This window comes from Stegodyphus dumicola, chromosome 1, assembly GCF_044657685.1.
Source record: "Stegodyphus dumicola isolate Sdum_Otavi_A_Nest chromosome 1, ASM4465768v1".
NCBI lineage: Eukaryota > Metazoa > Arthropoda > Arachnida > Araneae > Eresidae > Stegodyphus > Stegodyphus dumicola.
This window is the reverse complement of record NC_140768.1, coordinates 245,517,950-245,537,314: the sequence shown is the minus strand read 5'-3', so window position 1 is coordinate 245,537,314 and position 19,365 is coordinate 245,517,950. Positions and strand designations below refer to the sequence as shown.

At 29.1% G+C, this 19,365-nt stretch overlaps 1 protein-coding gene and 1 long non-coding RNA gene across 5 annotated transcripts in view; one reads left to right on the top strand and one right to left on the bottom strand.

Annotated features, from left to right (window-relative positions):
- Positions 1-19,365, top strand: part of LOC118184360 (uncharacterized) — a 123,462-nt gene that overhangs the window by 28,253 nt on the left and 75,844 nt on the right. For all 3 annotated transcript variants that reach the window (XR_015044084.1, XR_015044082.1, XR_015044083.1), the window contains exon 2: positions 12,633-12,754. This is a non-coding gene — a long non-coding RNA (uncharacterized LOC118184360). The remainder of the gene's footprint in view (positions 1-12,632; positions 12,755-19,365) is intronic.
- LOC118184359 (TELO2-interacting protein 2-like) overlaps positions 1-19,365 on the bottom strand; it is a 54,568-nt gene that overhangs the window by 22,116 nt on the left and 13,087 nt on the right. Inside the window, exons 3-7 of one of the 2 annotated variants that reach the window (XM_035354018.2) lie at positions 16,694-16,891; positions 11,540-11,727; positions 8,868-8,990; positions 8,601-8,741; positions 1,113-1,262 (exon numbers count right to left, since the gene is read on the bottom strand). In XM_035354018.2, coding sequence (XP_035209909.1) covers positions 1,113-1,262; positions 8,601-8,741; positions 8,868-8,990; positions 11,540-11,727; positions 16,694-16,891 — 800 coding nt within the window. The remainder of the gene's footprint in view (positions 1-1,112; positions 1,263-8,600; positions 8,742-8,867; positions 8,991-11,539; positions 11,728-16,693; positions 16,892-19,365) is intronic. The other variant, XM_035354019.2, reaches the window with a different exon arrangement.

The following is a 19,365-nucleotide window of genomic DNA, read 5'->3' as shown; positions in this document are numbered from 1 at the left end:
GGTTATCCAGAGGCAGTCTAAATCATCTTTTTGAACTTTTTGAACAGAAATTGAAATTTTCTTCTGTGATTAAATATTTGAATTGCAAAAATGTTTATTGAGGGAATTATGGTTGGCACATTTAGCATATTTAGCTGATATTTATGGAAAGTTAAATGAAATAAATTTATGATTGCAAATACAACATGTTAATTTGTTTACCATTAGAAATAAAATAAATGCAATTATTAAAATACTCCAGCTAATATTCAAAGAATTGGATAATAATATTTTAAGCTTTTTACCACTTTTAGAAAGTTTTTTAAAGAAAAGTAATTTGAACATAAAAGAAGAATTAGCATCTGACATTAAAAACCATTATTTTCATTGATAAATAATTTCATTGTGTACTTTCCCAAAGATTATCAAAAAGAAAATTGTACAGAAATCCATTTTCTTCAAATGTAGCTGAAATTTTATCTTGTGAAGAAAAAGAACAATTGATGGAAATTTCCTGTGAACAAGCTCTAACTGAAGATTTAAAAAATAACACATTTGCAAACTTTTGGCTGAATCAAAAAAAAAAAAAAAAAAAAATTAAAAGGCATTTTAAATAAAGCTATTACATTTTTATTGCCTTTTTGCACAAAAATACAGAACAAAATTAAAAGTGGATCCTAATTTACTGTTACAACTAAGTGAAATAAGACCAGATGTAAAGAAACCGATCTCTCTTAAATAGGCCCGAATTTCAGGCTAAATTTTAAGTAAAGTATTATAACTTAAATTAAAATCTTACAGATAATTAAAATGGTAACCAATTTTCAATCTATTATTTTTTTATGTATGCATCTTTAACACAAATAACCAATAGGTTGTGTAAATGGCAAAACAGACAGTTTTTTAATATTTCTATTAAGAAATTGAAAAATAATCATTGTAAAATGTTGTTGTGGTACTAAAGTTTTTCAGTTTTTGTTTAGATGGTACGTGTTAGTCAAAAGGTTGAGAACCGCTGTTCTAATGCAAATAAAAAGATTTTTAAGACAATAATTACACAATATTACTCAAAAATTAAAAAAGCAAGGAAAAAAAATTAACATATATATATATATAAATAAGACTCATCTAACCTTTAAATGCTTGAAAGGAGGAACAATTTCAATATAAGATATAATGTGATTAAGATATACACTTCTCAGCTTCACATTGTTTTCAAGATAAACATTTAAAAGCAACCTAAGAAGGACTTCATCATATTCTCCCCAACCTGCATTGTTTAACTGAAAAATTAAGCATATTATTTAATATAATGTTAATTCAAATTAAGGATGCATAATGTTGAATGGACAACTCATATTTCATCTTTAATTTTCAGGCATATTTCATGAACTTAAATGATTAATAAAATTCTATACCTATACTTTTCAAGGAGAAAGTTAAACATTTATTTCTAAATGCAGAATTAATCTATGGGCATGTAAGATTCTCATATTTTAATTTACAGCTAAAGTTGAGGAACCTTATGAGCAGGTAAGCGAATAATCATCTTAGTTTAGTAGACAGAGAGCAGAAACTCGAGAAGGGTTAATTACCCTTTATTATTCCAAATAAAGTTTAACAGTCAACTCCTGCTTGGAGTTATACTAAAGCCCCCACTCGGGCTTGAACTCGGTAAACTATGAAATAAAACTTAACTAATCTTAACTAAAAAGATATAGCAGAAGCTATCAAGATTCTAACAGTGTTGACCGCTTAATGCTAAATAAGGATGAAGCTGTCAAGGGCCTAAAGTACGGCTGAGAGTAATAATAGTTTAAGATGTAGAGTAGCCTAAAAAGGCGAACGCATGCTAGTCAGAATCTCTGGCTCTCTAACAAAGTCAGAAGAACTTCACAGTTAAATACTTTTCCCCATTTGCCTTCAAACGCGATTCTGAAAATATGTTCTGGCTGGAAGTTGTAAGCTGAAGTTAAGGAATAGAAAAGCAACTTTGACTAAAATTAACTGTTAGAAAAATTAAGACAAACCTTACAGGCAAATTTAGCCACAAATTTTGTTTTAATATGTTCTGCATAAATGTCACTCATACATCATGCACTTATTTTGAATTATCACTGATATCTCCTATTAATACAAAAAAAAAAAAAAAAAAAAAAAAAAAAAAAAAAACTCATAAATGATATTTTAAAAAAATTAGAAAGCATTTAGATCTCAAATTTCAGCTAATTGAGCTAGGTGATGTTAAGCAGTGTTGATATGAGAATGCTTTAACTACAATAGTAAGGAATATACAGCTAATATGGAAAATCCCCAAAAGAACTCAGAACTCTTGACTTACTCTTTCACAGTATTAGGGACTGTTTGAGAGACTTGGAATGTAGTTACCTTCATAATAATTTAGTAACTTATATTTTTCAATATGTATAGATAGTTTTGTGAACATAATTAAATGTCTTCATATTAATCGACTGGCATTTTCTTCTTTAGTCATTTGTATTTATTTTTACTTCCTCAAAGTATAAGTAAAAGAAGTTTCATCTCTTTATCACATTTTAACAAGGAATTTTCATTTCTTTTATCAAATCTGTCAGGTGAATGAATTTTCATGTCTTTTAGTTATTGCACTAAGTAAAAAACAATGCTACCAAAGACTAACATTGCACAAAGCTTTTAATTTTAGCCCTGAAGGATATAGGCATTATTTTGCAATGCAATCAATCTTAGACAATCAGTGCAAAATTTTATAGTGTTTTACACTTTATAAAAGGGCAATTGCACCTCAAAACTATGATGCTGTGTTGTTGTGCCGGGGGGCATTCCACAATTGCTGAAGGATTCGACCTGTCTCTACATCAACATCATGCTTGTATGCAGTGACTATCATTGGAGAAACAGAAGCATGACTCATCCGAGAACACACCCCTGTGCTATTTCGTTGACCACATCGTTGGAGCCCAGCATTATTGCAACCGTTGCCGTCTATGATGTGGTGTTAGTGGCAGTCTTCTTAATGGATGCCACGAGTTCAGATCACTAGCCACCAATTGACAGCAAATGGATCTGGTTGGAAACATCCAGGGTGTCTTTAACATGCTGCAGAATGGAGGTAGAAGTAGCTTGTGGGTTCGCCACCGCTTGTCAATGGACGCGTTGATCCACACTTGCTGGCTACACCAGCACCCCTCAAAGTTGCCATATTTCTTTGTCTTAACCATCATCACCACAGTCGGTGAACTGTGGATGTGTCCAGCTGTGTGTCGCCTGAGATTTGTTGTATGGACCAACTGCCCTTCTCAGTTCGATCACTAAGCCCCTCATAAATCACTCATAAATCACACTGTTAATAATCAGCAGACTCGTATGTCTGCTGGAACTGCCTATACTGACAATGGCCTGGCATTCCCTGCTATTATTCATGCCCTCTGAGACAGGAACAAATTTTCTATGATGATTTCCCTAGCAGAAATAATGACATGAAAATTGAACATTCTGCAGGTTCTTTCCCTTATATCTTCTTCAACATGCTCTGAAATGCTGTGACATGCATCTAACCTGAAATTTGCATACTTTTTGAGCCACTCCTTGGTGCTGCATTTTCAATATCTTTATCACCTTTTTTTCTAATTATATATTTAATAAATACCATAGAAGGGCATATGTAATTTTCACATTGCAGCAAGATAATATAATAGGCTTCTTTCTTTTATAAGACCATATTGTTATTTTCAAAAGTATTTTTAAAAATAAAATGTTTTGTAATATTTTTTTTAAAATTAATCTTCTGAAAGTACTCATATGAGCTTTTATTTTCATTTAAAATGATTTTGTTAGCATCTGGTCAGGACTTTGCAATTCATAAAAAAAAATGCATAATATTTGCTGTAAAAGTACTACTGCTTCAAAATTCATTCCTTTCATACAAACACTTGTGGGACACAGCAGTGGCCAAGTGGTTAAGACCACTAAATGCTGATACTTCAATTTGAATTCATTCTAAGGTTAACGGGATGGCTGCATGATTGGTTTTCCCCAAGTGTATTGTGAACATGAACCAGTTTTCCTTAGAAAGACCTCAACAAAGGCATCCCTTTCCTCAGACCAGTGATTCTCAACTCTTCATTAAGGTACACTTCTAACAATTTAAAAATTCAGCCTAACTTTAAGTATAAGATAAATTTAAAAGAATTTTACTCAGCTAATTGATTGATGTAGTTATACTATATTTTGTAAAAATATCATACAACAACAATCTTCAATGAAATATGAAATAAAATTGCATTACAAATAAACAAAATGTTTATTTAATGATAAATTAGAAATTACTTTCAATGCAAAATTTAAGATTGGTGCTTTTTGGTAACTTATTTATATTTGAGCACAAAATGATAATGCTACTCTCATTTTGTGATCCGTATTTAAAAGTCCGAATTTTTTTGTTTTTATGTTGGTCAAAGCGAAAAATTTTAATTTGCACATATAAGATCTGGAAAACCGTAATAACACAATTAAAGCTTTCTGTGATATTACTGTATAGTCCTATCTAAGATTAATCCATAATTAATTAATTGATTCTTCTGAATATTTTGTAAATAAATCTTGGTTATTACATATCAAAATCATTTCTCTGGTATCAAAGTTAATTCATATACTGATGCACTGTATCATAAATGGATTTCGAACCCAACCAATTTTTTATATTTTTAAAATCTGGAAAGTTATGAATTATTCTTTGCTCTAGTATTTTCAAATGATCCACAACTATTTTATGAATTTTTTTATAATATCCTCTCATAACTGACTCAAATGTTTCTAAACTACCTTCGTTTTAACTCTTCCATTGTTATTTATTTATTTTGAAATCCCAACAATTTATTGGTTGAGGTTCAAATATTTTCTTTTGGACCTTGCATACTTTTTTATCCTATTAAAAATAACAAAAATATCAGATATGTCAGCTAGCTTAGTTCACCATAATTTGCCATCTAACAAATCAGCAAAATCATTATTATACTGCTAAAAAGTACTCTTATCTTGTTTTTCAACTCAAGCATGCAAGATAAAACTTTCCCAGATACCATTTAGATAGATGACTGCAAATTTTCCCCATAAACACTTTACAGTGAAGAACTATCATTTTAAATAGATGTGATTTATCTTTATTTATGTAAACTTTACTCTGAATGCTAATTGACATATAGTAGTAAAAAATGTTCCTGAACACACTATACACACTTATTCAGTTCCCTTCTTTTTAACAATACTTGAACTAAAATAAAGCCACTCACTTAAATGTAATAAAAATTCATCAAAGATAACAATTACTTTGCTATATTTAATAATTAATGTTCCTGAAAAATTGACTTAATAATTAATTTTGTTTAAATTAATTCACATACAGTCAAAAGTCGTTAATTCGGAACCCATAATCCGGACCTCAAAGCTAAAAACTTTCTGCGCGTGCGCTGCGTTGGCACATGAACACAGGCGTTTTAGGCGTGCGCGTAAGACCTTGACTACTGCGCATATGCGTGTGCGCAAGTGCAGAATACGTTTTCGCCTGCGTGTTTAATGTATAACGGACGGTGTAAGCTAAAATGATCTAATTATCTATTTCAGTTAATGTTAATGATTGCGTTGTTCCTTAATCTTCGAATTGGATCCCGCTTATTATTTTTTGCAGACTGTAACAGCAATTTTATAAAAGTAAACTTGAACTTTCGATTATGTCAAATAGAATTTCCGATGCTGGAACTTCCAAAGGATCTATAAAACGAAAGTATGTTTCGATGTCCAACAAAGAAAAAGTGGAATTGCTGCAAAAAATGGATAAAGACATGAAGAATGTGACAAAGAGGTTAGTGAAAACGAAAAAATTTCGATTGACAAGTTAGTCGGTATTCTCGACACAGCAATCAATGGGACTTGAACAGCGGAACTTTGTAACTGAACAAGAAATTATGTCTGTTTATAGAATTAAAGAGAAAGTATTATCACATAAAACGAAGCAACTTAAACAACTTACATTGAAAGAAATGTTTAATAAAGTAAACAAATAAATATTAAGCTTTTTTTTTTTTTTTTTTTTTTTTTTTTTGTAAATTTTGATACCCTTTAGATCATAATTGTTCTTTATTTCATAAATTACAGTTTCATATTTTTAATTTTAGAATTTCTGCATGCCATCTTACGAGATTTAAACTGATGATCTATAATCCGGAAAAATCGATAATCCGGAATCGCCGAAGTCCCGACGAGTCCGGATTAACGACTTTTGACTGTATTAGGACAATTCATCTTTCAAATATATGAATACATGAAGATAAACTTCCATCGTATACTGATATTATAGTCTTTTAGCTACAATTTATGCTGTAATACAGAGTTAAATATTTTGAACTTTAACCATAGATGCAGTAAGTAATGCGAAGGCAGGTTTTAGAGATTCAATGCATTTTACAAGTATCTCTAAATTTACTCTACAGACATATACGGATAAGTAATTAGACATTAAAAACACTCAACATCTGTCATTTAACTTTCAGTCATTTATCAAATACAAGAGAGACGTAGTGATTGATATGGATTTTTATATATTTGTATGCATATTTATAAAGTAACAGATTAAACAGAAACGAAAGACAGAGACAAAAATTTCAAATGACAAAAATTTTTTGCTACAAAAATTAAACCAATAATGTAGTCTCCATCACTTTCTGTGGCTGCCCATCTTTCAGCCAATTTTTGACCCCTTTCTTGAAGAATTCTTTCAACTTTGCGATGAAATATGCTTTTCTTTACATCTTTGATCTCCCGTTTACAGTGGAAGTTCTTACCATCAAGAAAATACCACTGTGATCTGAGCAGGAAATTATCCGAGTGGATAATATCTAGACGTTAGCCTGGAGAAGTTTCCTTTAAAAAGCATTAAGCTTTTCTTGAATCCTTTTTGCCATATGTGGCCTGCTGAAGAATCTCATCACACTCACTGATCTATGTCAGTCATTTGATGATTAATACATATTTAAGGTTATATAACTAATGTAACTAATGACAGCAGTTGTTTTAAATTAATTTTCTGGTTATTTTCTAACAGATTAAAAAGAAACTTTCCAGACCTAATTATATTAAACCAAAATTTTCTTTCAATGCAATTCTTCTATTGTGCAAAATTTTGGATTACTTTTAGGATTGCCAACTGTTTTTTTGAACAACAGCAGCTCGAAGAATCCATTTCTCATTTCCAGTCATAATATTCCTTAAGAAAGGGTCTTCATGTCTTTTGACCAGAAAAAAGCAAACAAAATCATTCCTAACAATTTTTAACTTTAAGTTCCCATAAAGCCCAAACACTAATTTCAGAAAACTTTATCTGTTGATTAATTACTCTTTGGGATTACCAACTGTCTTTTTTAAACAACAATAGCTCAAAAAAAATTCATTTCTCACTTTCAATCACTATATGCTTTAAGAAAGTCTCCTCTTTCTGTCTTTTGATCAGAAAAAAGCAAATGAAACTCATTCCTAATAATTTTCCACTGTAAGTTCCCATGGAGCCCAAGCACTAATCTCAGAATTTTTTTGTTTTTTAAATCTGTTTCAAGTAATTTATTGCTAATGAACACGAACAGTGAAGCCTTACCCTTATTTCTGTACTCACAATATATGGATTTAATCCTACCAGCATTTTCAGCCCATATTTATCCATCTCCTGCTGCCCACTTTTAGGCTCATCCTCAAGACCAAAATGGCTGCATTAGAATTTCCTAAACCCCCTTTGACAATGTCATTCACTGACAGTACCTTGATACTTTGAATTATTGATTTTGTAGTATTTTCATTCAAGCAAGATTCATAAAATACAATACAATGGACACATAGTTTATCATATGATATCATTTATCAACAAAAAATTTATGGAAGTGTTCAGTAAAGTTGGTAAAGAAAGTGAGGTATCAAGATTATACAAATATATATATATATATATATATATATATATATAAATATTGCAGAATACTTTAGCATATTTCTGTGCATTTAAATTTTGGCAAGCTAAAAATCATACATTATTTTTATCAGCCTTATATAACATATATAAAATATATGATCTGTTAAGTTCTCATAAGTTATGCAGTCATACCATTTATATACAGTTCATATCTAATGAATTAAATGAATAAATCTGTAATGCAAATAGCAGCTTTAACAAAAGAAATTAAAGTAATAATATGCAAACGTATGAAAAGTATTAATATGCAAACTAATGACATAAAACACTTAATTTTGTACTACCAGAAATAATCATTTTTATATCATTGATGCTACAGTAAAACTATGAATCTCTCTTGTGCCTCATCTTCATTTTTATTTTGGCACAATGTAAAACACTTTTCAAAGCATTTTACACTGTGACAAAATAGATGCATATTGTCTGATATCTAAGTGAAAAGAAATTATTATTATGTAGTTATTGATTACCCCAAGTCTCAGCATTAGCCACAAAAACAAAACGTACAAACAACCATAGATGCGTGAATCTGCACACCGATTATAGAATAATGTTCAGCTATCATTATGTGCCTTCAACACTATTTTTTAAAATACTTGAAATGAAGACTTACCTTCTGTTGTCTCATCATAGGCAGTTTTAAAATGCATGGAAATACTACTTCAATCACAGGAAGTTCTCTTGAATAAGTAATAGGCTTAAGAACATGGTAGATGACATCCTCTTTCCCATCCAGTTTCAAAAGGCTTGGTGGCTGTAAAAAAAAAAATATAAATATATATATATATATATATATGAGGGGGAAGAAGACTATGTTTACAACTTTTCAAGATTAACATAGACTATGTTTACAACTTTTCAAGATTCTTTATTTACTTACAATATTGTCAAGTATGTGATCAAAACAACGAATTCCAATAACTTTTTGTGGGATTGCATAATATGAAGTAAACATGAAAGGCGGTGGAAAAATATCCTGAATATAATCAACTAAATGAGGATGCTGCAAAACATAGAGTAAATCAAAATTAATATTAAAAAACTTAAACAAATACTACTATTTATACATACCAAAATATTTCATTTCAGATATTGCAGGATTATTCAGTCTTACATTTTTTCATTAAAGCTACACAGTAATGCTATGCAATACAATGAATAGATAATAATTTATGCTAGGTTCAGTTTATAGTCAAGGTAGCAATGTTGCTATTTATTAGCACTCAGTAGGAAAAGGACAAAGTTGATTAATTATTCATTCAAATGCATTTATTTAAAAAGAATCAAAAGTAATATTTTGGAATTTTACTATGCAGTGCAGTGGAGGGATTAAAAATTTTTAAGAGCTAGTTTGTTACATACCTTTCTAAATAATATTACAGTTTAATTTTAATAAATGTTTCCCTGAACTAAAAATATTTTAAGAAGTAATTTTGTTGAACAAATGTAAACTGACTTAGTCCTATCACTACTGAAATGTGCAACACACAATATTAATAATTACTTGAATTTTAAAGCATTTAATAGAGGATACATCAATTTAAATTGATATTACCTAAATTTAAGGAAGCATGAAATATGCAAATATTGACGGAGAGAGCTAAATTGCCTGAATGCACACTTAAAAAAAAAAAACCTTTTGAAATATAACTAACAAATAAATAAAATTAAATAAAAAACTATAGACATCACTGAAATAAAATTTAAAGCATTTCACAGTCCATATTATAAGCTTAAAAGAACTACTATTTTTAAATTCTTTAGTTCAGCTATCCAATGCAATTCATAAAAAATGATTTATAACATTCATTCTTTACTTAATACAGATTGCAATGATTATTTCTACAAAGAGAATTATGAAAAAATAATTTTCCAAGGAATAAAATTTCTTTCACTGTTTCTGAATATTATGAATTATTCTGTTAGTAGTTCATTTGCTTTTTGATGAGAAAACAATTGATAATTTGAAACTCATGTCTGAAGAATATACGAATGTAACTCACAAGAAAGTACCAGATAATAAAAATTGCAATGAAGTATTCTGTATTTAAATGTGTTACAGCATGCGAATAAAAGTCCTTATACACTTTTTATTTCATTGGTGAGATACATAATTCAGTTATAAAAATGTTCTAAATAAGGTAATAATAATCACATTACGGTAATTTTAAATTTAAAAAAAAAATCAGTGCTGTAATAATTATGAACATTTTATATGGTTTTCCAGTCTATATAATTATATTTAGTAGAAACTTATATTCACTCTAAAAATAGCACACACACACACACAATAAATAAATAAATAAAAAATAAAAATAAGCGACTCTTTCACTGTAAAAAAACCAGTTGGGATATTTAATTTTAAAGTTTGGATGTTTCTTGAAAATACAAGAGTCATACACATAATAATAATTATTAATTATTACAACATTGATTATTACATTATTAACAAATTAATTATGCATTCATTCAAATGCAATTAATGAGCATTTATCCTTTTTTAAACTAGTAAAATTTGATTGAATTTCTACCTCATTAGGTTTTTCCTGATTTAATAAATCACTCAAGGTATTAAAAGTTTTAGTAAAATTAGCTTGAACAGGCGAATGTTTCTTTACTAATAATTCCATGCTTAAAAGTTTCACCGTATTTACCTTCAAAATCCAGTGAGATCACGTCCTGGTTGTCACCACTAATGTTGCGTTGAATCTACCTGAATATTATTTCATTCAGTCGTCTTTAAATTAAATCTGATTCCATTCTATAGCACTTGAAAATAAATATTTTAAAATAAACAATTGCATTTTCTTACTTGAAAAGCCAAACTTTATTTGCTTACACACTTTAGGAAATCAAAACCTTATTCTCATCTTTCTTACTGTTGCCAAACTACAAAAGCAAAACTCTGTCTAAAAAGGAACACAACGACTGTTGAATAGCGTTAACAATTATAAATCATGGAGCTTACAACAAATATTCTGTTTTTTTTAATATTTTGTGATTTAGCTACAGAATTACACAAGTATGACAAAAATTATGTTTAATAAATAAAGCTAAAAAGACAAAAGAAGTTGTGTAAGTCATCTTACTAACATTGACATTAGGAAAAGACAGAAAAAGAATTAATGGTAACACTTAATACTGTATTAAAAAATTTCAAATGCAAGTTTTTTTTTTTTTTTTTTTTTTTTTTTTTTTTTTTTTAATTTTGTGATTCTGCTGCTGAATTTTATGTGGCATAAGTGTGAAGAAAGTGATGCATAATAATGAAGTTAAAAAGACTAAAAAAAGTTATGTTAGCAGGAATGAGTCCAAGAGCACAGTGAGCTCAGAATGAACATAATGATCCTTTCATAAATGCATATGTGCAATGTTAAAATCTGAATCCTTTGATATTTTATTTTTTATTTTCAGTACTTTGGAAAAAAAATACTTCTGTTCCTAATTATCATACTGCATGGCACTGGCATACATTTTTACAACATTTGTTTTTATCTATGTATCAAATGTAAATGCTAAAAGTAAAAATTTATGAACATTTTGATCACTTACTTTAACATTACTTAATATCCAAAAGAAGACAAAGCAACAACTTGGATTTCTCATCCATGTTTCTTTCAACAAAGACGGTCTCATTGTTTTAAGTATTCCTTTAAAAATTGTTGGGTAAAATGCATCATCACAGAGTAGACTATGTAAGTCTTTATATTTCAGATATTTCAAAAGTTCATTCTGAAAATCTGGAAAATAAAAATAAATAAATAAATAAATAAAAAATATTAAGTAACATTAAATGAGGATGATTAGTTAATTAAAAAAATATATATCAACATAAAATACATCGAGAGAAAAAGTATATTAATTTCTATAAAATATTTTTATAAAATAACCTAGTTTAAATAAAATAAAATGCATTTGTTATCAAATAGAAACATGTCAACTTGAAATATAAAAATAGTGCCTGATTTTAAATAAGATACAGATGTTGCCCACCTTATGAGCTATCGTATGAATGACAGTTTGTGTCAAGAATTTTTTCATAAAATATTACTAAGTTCTCCATCCATATCTCCAATGATGTTAATGAGATACAAGCTATTAATACTATCAAATAAACAATTCAAAATACCAATGTAAATAAATAACATATTTAAATTTTTAAATGTATTATATTATGAATAGAATATCAATAAATAAAGAATTATTTTACTATACAGTACCTTGGATTGTCCTCTTTGAGGCATGTATGGATGAGGTAAGGATGAGGAGGCTCTTCACATGGGTGGATGTGAACCAATGTCAAACTCATACACCGAAGGCTCACAAAGATATGTAAAAAGACATTTGTGATGAAGAGTTGAAGGAGTTGATATATCACATGGATAAATAACACTGATTTTCTAAAGTATATTCTTGTTTAGACAATTTTAAACCTATATTTTCTTAATAAAGCATCTAAACTTCTCTGAACAGAATTTCCTTTTCATCTATTGTAAATAAGGTGACAGCACCATATTGCATACTGCATAGCACACTTTAGCAGTTCTCTTAGGATTTAAGTATTTGTTTTTTAAAAAAATAAAGTCTTTTTCAAACTTGGAAATATTACTGTCATTAACTGTGTTGAACTTTTTAACTTTCGCAGATTCTTCCTGATCCACTACCTCTGTTATTCTTCAAGACGCATCAAGTCTGTTAATTGCATCGGCATGCACCTTTAACTGATACCTGTTGATTACACTAGCATTGCACCTTTGATATATACAAGTATGTGATTATGATTTTCACAAATTCTTTTGATTGTTAAACAATTCATACTATTCGAATGAGCAACATTCAACAATTTCCAACCACTTTCAAATCTTATTATAGCAACTTTTGTTTCAAATCAACTAGCATGTCATTTTTTAACACTATCATTGTCAGCATTTGAATTTCTCTTTTTGACACTCCTTTTTACATTAGTTTCTTTTCAACTTAGAAAAAATTTTGCTCTTTGAGAACATGTTGGTTGTATTTGAGAAAGTTCATTAAGTGAAAGTGCATAAAGTGGGGAGGGTCTGTACATCATTTACAATTATCCAAATTCAACTTAGATTAACACTGTTCTTATTGAAAAGTTTTTTGCTTTCTAAAGAAAACAGACATAGATCAGTTGAAATAAAAGCAATGCTAATCCAAGTTTGAATTCTTGTTAATGTTCCAAGCAAACTTGCCTTACATCATTTATAGTATTTCAAGTTAATTAATATTTTGGTGAAACTAGTATTTTTCCATTACAGCTAAATTAATATGAATTAATGAAAATAATTAAAACACCAACTAAATGTATCTACCTAATTTAAAATCTAAATGCAATAAAAAATAAGAGAGCCAAAAAATCAATTTTGAAAAAAAAATTTTGAGGCCAGTTTATAAAAAAAAATTAAGAGAAATTTTTTGGGGGGGAAGAAAAGTGTACACAAATCTTAAATTATTTTGAGGCCTCAAATCATTTTTTATAAAAATCATTATAATTTATCGTGTTTTGTTTGGTTGTTTGAATCATATATTTTAATAATGTAAAACTACCATTTATCCCCATGTACAAGACGTATCTTCATTTTGGATCCCCAAAATTAAAAAAAATAAAGAATTATTTGCTTTATGGACTGGTTTTTATTGGCATGCTCGATTACAATTTAACATGAATAAAATTATTACATAAAGTTACTAAAATTAATGTTTATTTAATATACAACTCATCATCACTTGTCAGAACTTCTATCCATTAGCTAAACCTCATTTGCATCTAATATTGTCGGCACAGCGCCACTATTGTTTAAGACATACCGACTTTTTAGACATGAAATGTTTAAAGAAAAATGGTGTTGTATACATGGGGAAATATGGTAATGGATAACATGGATTTGCTGGTTCATCTTATAAAACTGATATTTAATGCTTAAAAAAAAAGCATGAATGTAATGTTTGAATTGATGTTTTCCCTAAGAGTAGAAGGAATCTCATTAAGTTTAACCTAGTGAGTGTTTTGTTTTTACCATAATAATTGAAAGTGGTTGAAAATCAAAGGATAGAATTATCTAAGGTCCAAGTAAAATCTTTAGTAGGCAAAAGTGATTGGCATCTATGGAAATACAGGATAAAATTTGTTTTATCAAATGCAATAAAAAATAAGAGATATCCTGGTGCTCTAGAAGCTGCTGAAGGAACTTTAGTGAAACCTGAAGACCTTCCAATAGATGTTTTAGTTGCTCACAAAAAGAAATACAATAAAGCTGTTAAGAAGTTCCAAAATGCAAATATAAGTGCTATGGTGGTACTGATGAATTCTATGACATAAAAAATTACAGTCAAAAGTCGTTAATTCGGACACCCATAATCCGGAATGATCTATAATCCGGACCTCAAAGCTACAAACTTTCTGCGCATGCGTCGCGTTCACGCATGCGTACAGGCGTTTACGAGAGCGCGTAAGACCCTTACGGCTGCGAATATGTTTGTGCGCATGCGCGTTTAAATTGTAACGGAGTTATACGCTAAGCTAAAGTTATCTAATTCAGTTAATGTTGCCGATTGCGTTGTTCCTTAATCTTCGAATTGGATCCGGCTTATTATTTTTTGCAGACTGTTAGAGCAATTTTATAAAAGTAAGCTTGAACTTTCGATTATGTCAAATAGAATTTCCGATATATATTTACTACAAAGCGAAAGTATGTTTTGAAATCCGAAATCTGTTTATCAATTTCAGGCTGCTCTGCGGCAGAGGGGGGGGGGGGGCAGAAACGTCATTATTAGATTATGATAGATTAGAAAGATTATGTCAAACAGAATTTCCCATATATATTTACTAATATGTAATTTGTATCTACAAAGCGAAAGTATGTTTTGAGATCCGAAATCTGTTTATCAATTTCACGCGGCGGATTGGAAGTTGATTTGTCAGCACTATCCTTATCTTCAGGGCAGATGTTTTTATTTTATTTGGTTTATAATTCCATACTAAGTGTAGTATTTCATTCTGTCTTTGATATGATTTAAATCAAGTTCCTCGTCATTATAATTCACTTCTGATAGTGAAGAAAGTGACCCAGAGGTTATTGAAAACGAAAACATTTCGATTGACAAATTAGTCGGTATTCTCAACACAGCAATTATAGGACTTGAACAGCGGAACTTTGTAACTAAACAAGAAATTATGTCTGTTTAATAGAATTAAAGAGAAAGTATTATCACATGAAACGAAGCAACTTACATTGAAGGAAATGTTTAATAAAGTAAACAAATAAATATTGAGCTTTTTCTTTTTGTAAATTTTGATACCCTTTAGATCATAATTGTTCTTTATTTCATAAATTACGGTTTCATATTTTTAATTTTGTAATTTTTGCATGCCATCTTCCTGATTTAAACTGATGATCTATAATCCGAAAAAATCGATAATCCGGAATCGCCGAAGTCCCGACGAGTCCGGATTAACGACTTTTGACTGTACTCAGAAAATTATCAGACTGTTAGAGAGGTGTGGTTGGAATTACATAAGTTATTTAATGTATTATCAGAAAATCATCTGTATAATATATGTATGTTTTCCATATTAAAAAACTCAGCTCATTTTTTCCAAAGAAAAAAAAAAAAAAAAAAAAAGAAAGAAAGTAAAAAGAAAGAATATAGAATGAGTTGATCTCAGGCCTTGAAAATTAAAATAAAAATAAGCTACATGAAAGATATTAGATTACTCAACTGCAAGATATTAGATGTCTTACCCAAACAATATCGTTTGCTTAAATCAAGTTGGTTACTTTTGAGTGAAAAGAAGTGAAAAGTTGATGAGTTATTAGCACAACTTGTTGTTATGAAAAAGAATTTAGAAGTCAGAAGAAAGGAAATACAAGTGAACAAGTGGCACTGGTAAGATCAAAATCTGAAAAACAAAATATAAACTAACTATTTAATGATGTTACCAAGTTATATAAGGTTTCAGAAATTCAAGTAGATAACACTGCTTCTGTAAAACTGTCACAAAACCCTGAATTTCATCAACAAACTAACCCAATCCAAAGATTAATTAACTTCTACCAGATGAAGAGAAGCCAAATACATTTAATAAAATTTGTCAGTTCCAGTTAATAATTTTAATTTCAAACTTCCCTCTTAAAGCATAGTTACACATTTTATTTCATACTTTATTAATTTGTTCCCTTTTATTTAACTCAATGTATGCTATGACAAATTCATAATATTACAGAAAAAGACGGCATAAAAATACATAAGAGAGATGACTGCTGCTTTTGTTTTTAAAATAATTTGAGTCTTTCGAATTAATGGAAATTTTGCTTTTAAGAGCAGCATCATAAATTTTTCCATTATTTCTTGATAATAAAGCCTGCAGTATATACTACATTGTCTTATTTAAAACTAATAGGATGACTCTGGAATAAAACTATATTGGAAGAAGAAATTGGCATTAGTATGAGTTTTCTTTGTGTTCCAATTCCTTCCAATTCAAAAAAAAAAAAAAAAAAATTATAAAATTACCACATTTCTGTTCATTTGCTTTAAACAAAGTAATATGTAAATTTTTTATACTTTCATTGAGTAGCTTCCTAAAAAAATCACAATAGCTCTAGTGGGGATTTAAAGATGTTAAGACCTTGATCCTTCTATTAAAAATTAACAATATAAGAAAAATAAAAGAAAAAGTACCTTTACATGCAGAAATCGAATCCTTACTACTCCAGAAATATTGCTTGTTATGTGTACCACAAAGTATTAAAACACGAATCAGGAAATGGCACCTTCCAGAATTATTCAGCTGAATTATTTTAGGTAGCATTACTTTCAGGCATTCAAAACATTTTACTGCATTTTCAGCAATGTATGGGAAGTCTTGTGAGTCATAATCTGAAATTTCAAAAGCATATTTTTGAAAAAAAAATGCACACATTAAATAATCATGGACTTTTTTTATTACACTTGCAGCTATTCACAATAGCATTCCTACATTAATACTCACAGTATCGCAAAAATTTCAGACTAGTCTAACTTCCCAAAATTTCCAACAAAACAGCTTTTATGACTTTCTCTTATTCTCTAAACTTTTTTTTATAGTTGGGAGATGGGCAGGAGATTATAGATTACAAATAAATATCATTAAAACATGAAAGTTAAAGTTTTAATGCTAATTTTATTTCAGAAAAAACAGAATAATAATTTTTAATTGAATATTGTTAAGATTTAAATATTTTTTGCTTTGTTTCTTTCTTTAGTAATCTTGATCGGTCTCGAACAACTTTCAGCAGGAATGCAAGAAATACATGCTATAACATATTTTTAGTGCAAATTTCAAAAGACCAAGACATACTCCATGAATATTTGTTAACTTCCTTTTGTAGTTAAATTAATCACATAAAATGGTTGTAAAAGACAAACATTTATTTAAAGATAAATCTTAATAACCTACACGTAACGTATTTGTAAACGTACATAACATAACAAACGTACTTACTGCATCGTACCATTAAACATTTCAAGCGTACATCATCTCGATCAATATTTAAAAAAAAAAAATTATAAATAGAAGGACATCCAGAAATTAGCTGTTGCCATTTTCTCAATAGATATTTTGTCTAATAACAATTAAATAATTTACAATCACGCTTACATATTTAAGATCTAATTTATGTAGTATATCTCATCAATAAAAATTATTTTGAGGTCTATTGTAATAAATCATTACTTGAAATTATGTGAACACCTAAAATATGTTACCTAAAAAGGATAATGTTACATTGAAAAATAAAGACTTATTACTAATTATTTGCCTTTTTTATTCATAAATACAACTTTATAGCACATAATAAAAAAATAAAAGGCAGAGGGGGGATCACTTAGGTTCTCAGCAAGAAGTAAACAGAAAAATATACTTCCTTAATAAAGAGATTACCACATAAGCCTTTACTGACATTTAAATTTTGCGCATTACAGATTAGGCAATTAAATTTGCTAATTTTGAGAACTAAGTACAGTGACTTCTTTAACATAAAAGTACCATATGCTTAAAAAAATTATTTACAGAAAGTGAAAGCAAAAGAAAAGCATATTTAAAAACAGATACACATTTGTCATGACTAATTCCTAATAATTTTCCATGATTGTTCAAATTTGAACTCGAAGGGTATTTGCAATATCCTTACATCCATTTCTTCATTTAACTTAGAGAAAAGAAGTGCAGAAATTTCTAATTCTTCTCCTTATAAACCCAGTTTAAAGATATCTGCAAAAAATTAGAATTAAAAGCATCATATAGTTAAAAAATTAACATGACAAACTACTATTTTTATGACTAAAACCACTTATTTCGATACTCTTCGGGACGGGATTCAGAAATGAATGTCTGGATATATGTGCTCATGTATGCATGTATATATGTACATATATATGTGTATCTGTGCATACACACATATCTACATACACACGTGGATACATGCATATATTTCTTTCTTCGATTCCGATAACAGAAGAGTAGCTTTATTTCTCTAAACTTCCACTTTTTAAATACATTTAACACTGCCTGCACATTTTTTTAATGTTTGATACTAATAGCAGTGAAAGGCAAAATTTATTTATTAAAGTGTCATCATCTAATAAATGCAGCATAAGTTAAGATGACAAAGTTTTCTGCATAGAAAGAATGAAGTTCTGTTTTCTATAGTACAACATAATTTCAAGCTCAAGTACAGTGCATGGCTCCTGGGGTATTTAACCAAACCTAATTTCTTTCACAAATAGACTGGAGGTGAGGAAAAATCCAACTGTCACAAAACTATGGCGAACATTCAGTGTTAGACAAAACAAAAGAAAATTTCTATAACTGAAAACTGCCATTAAACGATGTTGGACCTAATGGGTATCATAAAACAGCATTAAAAATAAATAAATAAAAATACTTATTTCTGTAAATGACCAAAGAGCAAGAATATTATGCACTACAGAATGTCTGAAAAAGATACTTTAATATAGATATAAAGAGTTTTTTACAAGAGCCCAAGATTAACCTATTTCGATTTCACAACATCCAATTGTCAGCCTGCAAATTCTACTTGTAGTATTTAAGCAAAGATGTCATTTACAAAGCAGTATGAAGGAAGAATATGTGATAGTTGTAGGATGTTTCTCTGTCTGTAAAAACTGAACGATTACATTGAAGAAGAAAAAAGAGGTACAGTACAAAGTCCGTAATCTGGACTCGGACTTCGACGATTCTGGATTAGGGGTTTTTACGGATTACAGATCATCAATTAAATCTGGTAAGATGGCAAGCAGAAATTATACAATTAAAAATATGAAACCATAATTTTAAGTTGCTTCATTTTTTG